Genomic DNA, 10610 nt, shown 5'->3' on the forward strand with positions numbered 1-10610 from the left:
CAGGTGCCCCGTTCAAAGCCCACTGCGATGTCGGCTCAACACAAAAGTGACATAATTAAGCATGTGGCGTAATGAGTAGGTTTTTTTGTTTTAACATGCAAATGTGATTGAATTTAAAGCATTTTATAAAAAGCAAACATTAATTTTATTAAAAACAGATTGTATATGTTTCAGATTACTGTTCGATTTGAGAAGGGCGCTGCTCCCTCCCCGCTTTCGCCCTATGACGTGACGGGCCATTGCCCAGTTCCACCCCAGCAAGCGTAATAGAACTCCCTCAATGATCACAAGAGCAGCTGCTCACCGATTTGACAGCTCCAACGCAGTTCCAGTTCCACCTGGCACCGCCAAAACATCCGCTATCTGATTGAATCTAAGCCTAAGACTGTCACCCACTCATCTCCTTACTGTGGACTTATTTACCACTGTTTCATCAAACACCATCAGAAACTGGTGATTGGTGGTGATTTATGAAGTCATTGATTTTTGTTGCTGAACTTTAAACTAAGATTATCTTGCTGCACTGTAAAAAGTTTTGGCTTTAAAAATAGTTATTTTTGTATTGTCATTAATTCACCCTCTGTCTCTGTAGCTTTTTAGAAATGGGACAAAGCTTAGAGGATTGTCAGCAGCACTAAAGATATTTACAAAGCAGTCATCTTTGACCTCTAATCTGACTGTTAAAACCAAAGCATCTAACCCATTAAACCAAAGTAACAGGGAACATACGGTTTACAATTTAAGACAAACTTGTACAGGGGCTAATTTAATTTAAAGGGAACTTTGTCAGTTTGCTTTATTGCCCTTTGTTTACATTAAGATATGTACATCAGACAAAATGTTGACATCATTCCCCTAAAAAAGACAAACGTGACAACATACAGATAACTCTGTCCAATGGAACACACCTTAACCTGGAAGTACAAGCAGTCATATCTTCCTTCATAGATCAAACTGTATGTTATGCAGTCTATGGGTCAAACACTGTAGAGATATCCTATCATGCAGCACCTCATGTCATGAGTTTCAGGTGTAAACAGATATACAGGTAAATAACCACAGTCCTTTGCCAAAGGAATTATGAGGGGAAATGGAATGACCATACCATACAAATTACAAACAAGCTGAATAAAGACAACCAAATACCAGGTTACAATCAAATTCTGTTTAAAATAGCAATTCCTATGTACTGCATGTCCCATCAAACAATCAATTAACAGTTGTAACAAATTCTATTCTCCAGATTAATAATTCTGCCCAGATTTGAGATAAAAACATAAAGATTTTTAAAGAACATTGTGCCAATTTGCAACAGGAAGAATTGCCTTTGGCAGACTTCAATGTCACTGTCTAACCATCACAATGCCATTACAACATGATCAGACCACAATAAATTGAACAGTTTCTTCAGGGTAGTGATTGGCTTGCAGGTAGTAACAAATACTGCATAATAATGTCATAGGTCTGTCTGCATGACAGGAGCACACCTAACAAATACATTAATCTTGCTTCCTAGTAATAGTCTCCATCTGATTTGAGGAACCACAAACATGAATATTACAACAGAATTACATTAGCTATATTGCAGGAAGAGCTTTATAACAGAAAAGAGACAGTCCACTACTATGTGTTACCCATCAAATGTCAACATTTCATGTAGGTGGCTGAGGTTTTAGCTCTGGTGTAGAATAACACAAAGTGACCTGAAAATAACCACCTTGTAGCGTTATAAATACTGTGAAAACTGAGTGGTTAAAAATACAAATAATACAGTATGAATTTTAATGTTTTAAATGCTAGCAGGTGAGGTGCACATTAGCTGGCTGTCATTTACCTGCATTACATGAGAAACAGAGCGCCACCCAACTTCTCATCTTCAATCACCTGAATACAGAGCTGTATATTTAATATTTTTCAGAACAATGAATACAACAATAACACGGAATCTGTATCATGTGTGCATTTTACATTTCAACTAGAAAACAACTTCAACTGATGTTGGTCTGAGTGAGTGCAGGCTAGATGTCACTGTGAAGTTAAACGCTTTCCATGTTAAAAGTGACATCAATGTGATGTATTGTGTTGGTCCATTAAACAACATGTGCTTTGAGGGCTGAGGTCCGATGGAAGCAACAAGTGGCCATGTGATGCGTACTCATACATACTGTACATTCAAGATGGCGTCTTGTTATTAGACATGCTCCATGTTTAAGGTGAGTCTCACTTGGATTTTAACGTTTCAGTTTCTCTTCATAGACTTCCATTTCACTACCAGAGACGGGCGACAAATGAGGCAGGCATCTCTGCCACTACTATAGCGTGAATAGTAAATAGCCAGTCATATTCACAACAGTCCACGATCAGGCTAAAACTTCACTGGCTCTGCCAGCATCACAGTAAGCTCCTATTCCAGACGGCTCAAGAAGCAGGTTCCTTCATTCAGGGGCTAAGGTGTTACAAAGGCTATGGACAGATAAACTGGCCAAAACTGTTTTACAACACCTTGGGCTTCCAGAGGCCAACCTGACCTGTATGAGCCTGATGATGCGGTCACCAGTGGGCAGTGGTTAGAGCGGGGAGCTTTGTAGTGTGTGTGTGTTTACGTATGTGTGTGTGTGTAAGGGGGAAGGGGTCCTGCTACGGGGGAGCAGATGGACAGTCAGCAGCCTGTCTGTCAGTCATCGTGACCCTCCTGTGACGACCCAGACACAGTATCACTCCAAACCTCCGATCCCTGCCCTCTAATTGGCTGACTGTCTGACTGCCACTTTACACTGAGAGCTGCTGCTGTATACAGTAGACTCTTTGTGGTTCTTATGTGGTCTTCTCATGCTGGATCTGGTAGTAACACGCCTGACAGACAGAGGGAAATCAAATTAATATACAGGTAATTACAGCTTCATTTATTCCCTATGAAGCAGTGCGTGTAAGCATGCATCGATCACATGAATATGTTATAAGTATTTGAATAAGTTATGTGTTTGTCTGTGTGTGTGCGCATTTGGATGGTATCTGCCATATAATGTATGCTATAAGTGAGTGTGTGTACCTTGAGTGTGGTAAACATGATGCCGTGTTCTCCATGCTGTACACAGGGGTCCATCAGGTCCTCGATCAGACTCACCTCTGACCCCAGGTTCCTGATCCTGAAGAGAAACACAGCCTTGGTTAACACACGACACACACACACATATAAATTGATTTTGTAGTTCTGATTCTAATTGGAGAAAAATCATGGATGTCCGTGCATCTCTGAGGAGCATAGAGACGTGTGTGTTCATCAACTCACCGGGCGCGCAGCACCACGTAGAGGAACACAGGAAACAGGTCGTCCATGGACCACAGGAAGTTATCCTTCAGAGATGACATCACTTCCTTGGTGATCTCCTCGAAGGTCAGCTGGATCACCTGCAGCTTGTCGGACGGGGTGAACGTTGTGCTGAAAACAAAGAAACGGCCTTAATACACATCAACCACATATAACTACAATATCATAACTTAAAGAGAGTGAGACTCATTCATTCATGACGATATAGATCTGCTCTGGATAAAGCCTACCTGATCTGCTGTAAGGTCTCCGTTGCTGAGGCAAAACAGGCGTCTTTTGTGCTGGATACAACCTAGAAAGAGGAGAGAGATGGTCAGTAAGGACAGTCTAACATGTACTTGGTGTAATGTTGTATTTCACCCACAGGAGGGCAATGTGATTCAGAATGTACTTAGAGGTGTCATACCTCGGTCTTCTCCCCCAGTACTGGAACCGAAACAGGCCAAAACTTACTAAAAGCAAAAAGAGAATAATTTTTACATGCTATAACCACAGTTTTTCCAGGTCAGGTTACATGATCGGAAAAAAACTTGTGGCCCTTTTCATTTAGCCTCGTACGACTATCCTGACCTCGCAAGCTTCCATTCTGTTTCGCTACATGGATTCAACAGAACGTAAGATTGCGAGATCAGAACGGTCGTAAAAGGCTACTAATCATTCCCATCCATGACCTCAATGGTCAGTCCGAGAGAGACTCACTGTTGCACTCCGAGGAAGGCGAGCAGGGCCATGTCTGGCTGTTTGTTGAGGCGGAGGACACACTCCCAGTACACGTCGTCCTCTCTCTCCTTCTCCAGGGCGTACAGGGTGAAGAGAGGGGGGTAGAGACGAGGCAGCAACACTGGCAGGAGCAGAGCTGAGCTACTCACCACACGCCTGGGGAAACCACACACACAGGACATCATTCAACACACACATCAGGGGCTTAAATACTTATTTTTCTTCCGGAAGAAAACTGTATTTAAAGAACAGTGACATATGCTCTTTTACATAAGACACACTGTAATGTAATCTTCTATAGTTTTGTACATAATCCCCCATAGGTAGCTCCCATTGGACCCTCCACTGCAACAGATCCATGTTGTAGATGTTCTCAATCAAATCAAAACATAAATACATAGCCTACATATTTATCGATAAGTCATCTCTAAGACGACAATGGCTTCAGTATATGATTGCTACATAGCCACACCACTGAAGCCTCTCCACAGGATGGATATGCTATGGTCGTACCCAGGTTTGGGGGATTCTAGCTGGTTGTCTGTGCAATTGGAGTCCTTCTTGTCCTGGGAGTCAGAGGATGGTTCAGGGATCGCTCCACCCTCCTCAGGCAGATCTGGGAACAGGAACCTGAGAGACACAAACATTAGGCATACATGGATAAGATTCCACACAGATATAAGCTTACACAGGCTAGGGTCAAACTGAATGGAAAAATAGTATCTAACTGTTTTAGGCAATTCTCACACACACACACACACACGCACCTGACGAGCTGGAAGATGCGGGCCAGGTAGGACATGATCTCGTTGACAGCCTGCAGTAGAAGGCGGCGGTTGGCCCCCACCCCCACATAGGTCATCCTGTAGACAGCCACCAGGGTCTCCATCAGCCTGCCCAGGGGGTGCAGGGGCGTGTCACATGCCTGGGGGGGGCACAAAATGGAGGACAGTTACGGTTAATGTGTGAGTTTCAGGATATTAATATTTTGTGATGTTTTCTCTATGAGAATAAATCAGATGTTAGAACTAAAGAGAGTAAATCAGTATGAAGAGGGGCACCTCAGGACGAGGTTCAGACATTTCTTCCTTATTATTATTCTTGAACCATACTGAAGGATTGTCAAACGGTGATGTGCTGGTATGTTTGTTCGTCAGACACACGTTGGTGCGTGGGTCCATCTGCTGAGGGGGGATCAGGAGGGTTGGGGTTAGTAAGTCACCTGGGGTCGTTGGCTCACCTTGATGAGGTAATGGCGGATACTGTCATACTTCTCCATGGTAAAAGGGCCAACATGCTGCTGGGGGATGAACTCCAGACTCTCCAGAGTTCTATTATGAGTCCGACTCAGGTTCAACTCCGGGCTGGAACACAAACATCAATATCACAGACTACTGTACTCTGTGTGTGTGTGTGTGAGTGAGAGAGAGAGCGAGAGAGAAAGAGTGTGTGTGTGTGTGTGTGTGTGAGGTGGATTGTGAGTACTGTGTGTACTGTGTGTGTCTCTGTTCTCTCTACCTGTCTCTGTGCTGTCTCCTGCTGGTGGTCAGGGCTACAGCGATGTTCTCCCAGGCTCTCTGGTTCTCTCCCTGGCCAGGGGCCTCACAGCCCAGCCTCCTCCAACACTCCTCAAACACTGCCCTCCACTTCTCCTCCGGACGCACCGCCAGGCGCCCCAACTTACTGGAGACACACGTAAAAGGAATGAATAGACTATTTCTATGGTCACATACACACACATTCACTTGACTGGGTTCATTTCAAAACTTTCAACACTTTAACAAGGCATAGATGCAAAAACAGAGCAGGAACATCTCCTGTAGACAGATTGCCTTGCTAACATTATGATTTAAAAACAAAACAAAACACTCAAGATCAAAACCTAAATCAAGACCAAAATCTTTGAATATGCTAATCCTCCACCATACTAAAACCAATGGCATTGAATGATACAGAGACTTACACAGCGCGGCCCTTGTCCCCGTCTGAGTGGTAGAGGTTGGGTTTGAAGTAGGATCCGGTGACCTTCAGGCCGGAACCCCACTCCCCGGTGAAGGAGCCCTCAAAGTAGTCCCCATTAGCCATGGTCAGCACACCCTGAGGGATAGGAGAGGGAGGGAGAGCAATGTGCTGTATTATACATGTCTGGACAAATGTCTGTAAAATGTATGTGGCTAAGCAAAAATGTGTGTGAGTGCAAGCTGTGTGTGTGTGTGTGACAGAGATAGATACAGACAGACACAGAGAGAAGAGAAGAGAGAGAGAGAGAGAGAGAGTGTGTTCAGGCTTGTCCCTTCTTTCACTGACCTTTCCGTTGAGAGTCCAGTCCTCCGAGAACTCTCCTTCATATGTGGTGTCGTCCTCAGACAGCAGGACCCCTGTGCCCTGAGAGAGAGCGAGAGAGAAAGAGCAAATGGAGAGAAGATCATCTTCCTTTCCTCTAATATCTTCAGGAGGAAGACCCCCACTGCCCAGGACTCACCTGCATCTTGTTGTTGTTGAAGGCTCCCTCGTAGTACAGGCCAAACTGGGTTACTATGACGCCCGTGCCCTGCCGCTGGTCATCCTGCCATATGCCCATGTACTTCTCTCCTCTGACGGAACACACAGGAACAACACAGGCAGTCAGGTCACCACATAACATCATCAGCACTTCAGATACACTAATACCCTTTTCACACTATCAATCCAACCCCAACCGTACTGAGCTAGCTCAGTAAACTATGGTGGATGCGTAATCAGGCCAGCTCAGTACAGCTCAGCTCGGTAGTATGAAAAGGGTGGGCTGGAGCGGTCCACTACCTGGTGATGTCATCAAAGACGCCGTAGCCCGTCTTCTTGTCGTGCACCCATTGGCCGATGAAGACGCTGGGGGAGGAGGAGTTTAGCGTGCCGCTGCGCAGCATGCCGTGACCGTGACGCATGTTGTCCTGGAACGAGCCCTCGTACAACTCACCTGTAGCATACCTGCACAGACGACAGTCACATTGTTAGGAGACACAGCAGAAACCCTACAGCTAACGTACACACAGACATGTCTGCAAACTCCAGGGCACGCTTACAAAATGGTGATTATTAACCTGACGGGTCTCTTAACTCCTCACAAAGCCAAACAGACTCACTTGAATGTTCCGATGCCGTGCATCTTTCCTTCTTTCCAGTGGCCTTGATAGTGGTCGTTCTTGTTCAACGTCTTGCTGGGAATAACGTAATCTCCAAAACTATGACCCAGAAACAAATAGCAGAACAATGTGAAATGCCTTTATTTCTGACCACGCTGATTGATAAATTGATTTATTGATTGATTAACACTGACTGACCCATCCTCCAGTCCGTTCTTGAACGTCCCCGTGTAAATTCTCCCATCAGGCCACTTCACAATACCCCTGGAAACAAGGAGACACACACAATAAGTCAGCTCTTTCCACAACCCCTCATCCCTCCCTCCTTCCCCATCCAGACCCACCTCCCATTGGGCTTGCCGGCCAGCCAGCGGCCCTCGTAGGTGGCCTCCTTCAGACGGCTGTCCTTGTAGAAGGTGTAGGAGGCGGTCCGGGAGATGGGAGGCTCCGCCCTCTGCCCTGCCCCTGAGCCTGACTGCCCCGCCCCACTCATGGCCTGGTCCACTGCCTGGTTGATGGAGCGAAGCCACTTAGCCTGGAGAACACACATCGGTTAATAGTCATATTGAATTGAACTGAATGGGTTGTTACACTATCTGTCACCACACGCTCCACAAACAGAACCCAACTAAGAACCTACAAAGACACACCCACTACATACTTGTAACTTGAGCAGGTGAGTAGTGAGGCCTGGTTATTGGCTAGTGCCCTACCTTCTCCATGGAAGAACAGGCCAGCAGGGTGAAGGTCTCCTCAGGTGAGATCACCTTCAGTCCATACCTGGATGGAACATAGCACAGTTCAGCTGAGGTAGCGTTTCCCAAACTCGGTCCTGGGGACCCCAAGTGGTGCACGTTTTGGTTTTTGCACTAACACTACACAGCTGATTCAAATTATCAAAGCTTGATGATTAGTTGATTATCTGAATCAGCTGTGTAGTGCTAGGGCAAAAACCAAAACGTACACCCCTTGGGGTCCCACAGGACCGAGTTTGGGAAACCCTGAGCTAAGGGCTCAATAACACACCAGATAAACACACTGTGATTGGGCAGATAGGGTGATTGACAGACTCACAGCCCAGTGTTCTCCTCCGGGATGGGCTCGACCCACAGTGTGGCCAATGGGAATACGTGGTGGGTGGAGAACTGGAGGAGAGGGAGGGAAGAGAGACATCAGGATACAGATACACTCAGCTACAGATACACTGGGTCAACAGTCAGGGAAGTAGTCAGGGCACTGGAGCTAACACAGTCACATGACCTAATAGATGCCAATTTGCATGGCACACAGAGAGGCGAGGGCAACAGGGCACGAGGCAGGCCGACAGACACAGCACACACGGTGGAACCGACGGGGGCTAGAAACGCTCACTACGTCATCAAACACAGCTAGGTGGGTGCACACTAAGAGAGACAGTGGCACATCACAGGAAAATGTTCTCCTTGGAGTTAAACATGAATCAAAAAGGAAGAGAAACTGTTTGAGAGAAGGGAATCTGAGATGGCTGATCCTCACATGTTGTGTCACATGATTTCAGAGTAATGATAACTAAGGCTCCGAATCGCAAAAACTTAATGGGTTAAAAGGCATCTTAGTTAGATAACCAAGACGCACACATTGGGAAGACCCAATAACGTCAGTCTTAGCTTTTTGGATTTGTGTTTATATTGAGGTCTGTAAGCAGAGTCAACATGTTGCTATGACTACGACAATGTCATAAAAGTAGGCAATATACTGCAGAGAGCCTTAGTTATTACAGGTATCAGTTCAGCTTTCCACACAGTATCCTGAGGCTAGCATCAGAGGGCCGGGGCACTGGGCTCGGCTGAGGACCAGCTGCACACTGTAGAGTGGTGTACAGAACCCGCTGTGGGGCTCCTAATGTTCAGGGGCAGTTGTATTAGCTAAAGCCTGAGGGAGAAGGCAGAGAAGGTAAATAACTACCATTCTTTACTGTGAGCTTCAAGAAAGCAAATCAATAAGGCTTTTTCCAGCCGGGTGTTAGTTAGTACACCGTATGTGCATAAAGAAGATCAGAAAAACTGTGTGTGTGTTTGTGCGGGTGCTATTTCAAGCTGTGAAGCCGGTGTTTGTGGTTTGCGGCAGGCAGCAGGTGCCTAAAGAGCTGCTACAGCAGGCCTACGTTCCTAAGCCAAGCCCTGGCCACACGGGGGCGCTGCATTGACTAGGGGTCAGTACACTGGCTGCTGCTGCATACTTACAAGGCTTTTATAGGGAACCACGCCCTGATAGGACAAAGACAAACACACAACTTGATAGGAGTCAGTCAACACACCAGATATATTAATATCAAATGCTCTGAGGGTGTTAAAAACAAAAGAAAGAAAGAATGAAAGAAATAAAGTAAAGAAAGAATGAAAGAAAGACATTGGCTAAGAGCCAGCTGTAAGAGCTGTGAGAAGCTCTGTTTACCTGAGCGTGGACGAGTGCATCGTTGAAGAGGATGAACCAGTTGACAGAGAACCTTCCAGAGTTCTGTAGCGTCAGGGCCTTGTTACTGCTCTCACAGATCAGCCTCCGGTGGGGCTTACGCAGGGAATCCTGGAACAGGAACGCCAGGTGAAATGGGATAATAGGTTGGAAAGCTGGAGATATAGGGCTGAATAAAATATCTTATACCCATTTCACACTATGGAGCCAAACCGAACCAAGCTGTACTGTCCTGGCCTGGTTATACAGCCACCATAGTTGCTGGAACCATGCTTGGAAAGGACAATGTGGGAAAAAAAGATCTGATCGAGCACAGTACGGTTCGCATTGGCCCAATAGTGTGAATCTGGCACTGACTGCTGTGGTCAAACCAACTGACCAGGCCACTGACCGTCATCTTGCCAGGGAAGCTCTTCCAGAAGTGGTATGTGTACTCTGCCTCCTTCCTCTTCCTCTTCAGATGAAGAGCCAGGGCCTCAAACTTAGAGCAGCCGTCCTGCAGCTTCTGGTAGTCCACTGAGCTCTGGATGGAGGAGAGAGAGAGAGAGAGAGACACAAGAAAGTGAGTGAGTGAGTGAGTGAGTCGAGTGAGTCGAGTGAGTGCAGTGAGTCGAGTGAGTGAGTGAGTGAGTGAGTGCAGTGAGTGAGTCGAGTCAGTGAGTGAGTGCAGTCGAGTCGAGTCAGTCAGTCAGTGAGTCGAGTCGAGTCAGTCAGTCGAGTCAGTCAGTCAGTCAGTCAGTCAGTCAGTCAGTCAGTCAGTCGGTCAGTCAGTCAGTCAGTCAGTCAGTCAGTCAGTCAGTCAGTCAGTCGGTCAGTCAGTCAGTCAGTCAGTCAGTCAGTCAGTCAGTCAGTCAGTCAGTCAGTCAGTCAGCCGGTCAGTCAGTCGGTCAGTCGGTCAGTCAGTCAGTCAGCCGTCAGTCAGTCAGTCAGTCAGTCAGTCGGTCAGTCGGGTCAGTCAGTCGCCAGTCGGTCAGTCAGTCGGTCAGCCG

General features: G+C 46.4%; 1 protein-coding gene across 5 annotated transcripts in view; it reads right to left on the minus strand.

Annotated features, from left to right (window-relative positions):
- Positions 1–765: 765 nt before the first annotated feature.
- Positions 766–10610, minus strand: part of als2b (alsin Rho guanine nucleotide exchange factor ALS2 b) — a 19552-nt gene continuing 9707 nt past the window's right edge. For 2 of the 5 annotated variants that reach the window (XM_045207927.1, XM_045207924.1), the window contains exons 14-35: positions 10001–10144; positions 9604–9732; positions 9393–9416; positions 8245–8315; positions 7884–7950; positions 7515–7705; positions 7369–7434; positions 7171–7269; positions 6851–7015; positions 6531–6642; positions 6356–6433; positions 6012–6145; positions 5567–5731; positions 5289–5412; positions 4816–4973; positions 4562–4678; positions 4028–4204; positions 3735–3780; positions 3559–3620; positions 3290–3439; positions 3050–3146; positions 766–2853 (exon numbers count right to left, since the gene is read on the minus strand). In XM_045207927.1, coding sequence (XP_045063862.1) covers positions 2815–2853; positions 3050–3146; positions 3290–3439; positions 3559–3620; positions 3735–3780; positions 4028–4204; positions 4562–4678; positions 4816–4973; positions 5289–5412; positions 5567–5731; positions 6012–6145; positions 6356–6433; positions 6531–6642; positions 6851–7015; positions 7171–7269; positions 7369–7434; positions 7515–7705; positions 7884–7950; positions 8245–8315; positions 9393–9416; positions 9604–9732; positions 10001–10144 — 2415 coding nt within the window. In that variant the 3' untranslated portion in view covers positions 766–2814. The remainder of the gene's footprint in view (positions 2854–3049; positions 3147–3289; positions 3440–3558; positions 3621–3734; positions 3781–4027; positions 4205–4561; positions 4679–4815; positions 4974–5288; positions 5413–5566; positions 5732–6011; positions 6146–6355; positions 6434–6530; positions 6643–6850; positions 7016–7170; positions 7270–7368; positions 7435–7514; positions 7706–7883; positions 7951–8244; positions 8316–9392; positions 9417–9603; positions 9733–10000; positions 10145–10610) is intronic. The other 3 variants (XM_045207925.1, XM_045207928.1, XM_045207926.1) reach the window with 3 other exon arrangements.

This window comes from Coregonus clupeaformis, chromosome 26 (assembly GCF_020615455.1).
Source record: "Coregonus clupeaformis isolate EN_2021a chromosome 26, ASM2061545v1, whole genome shotgun sequence".
In the NCBI taxonomy this organism is placed as follows: domain Eukaryota; kingdom Metazoa; phylum Chordata; class Actinopteri; order Salmoniformes; family Salmonidae; genus Coregonus; species Coregonus clupeaformis.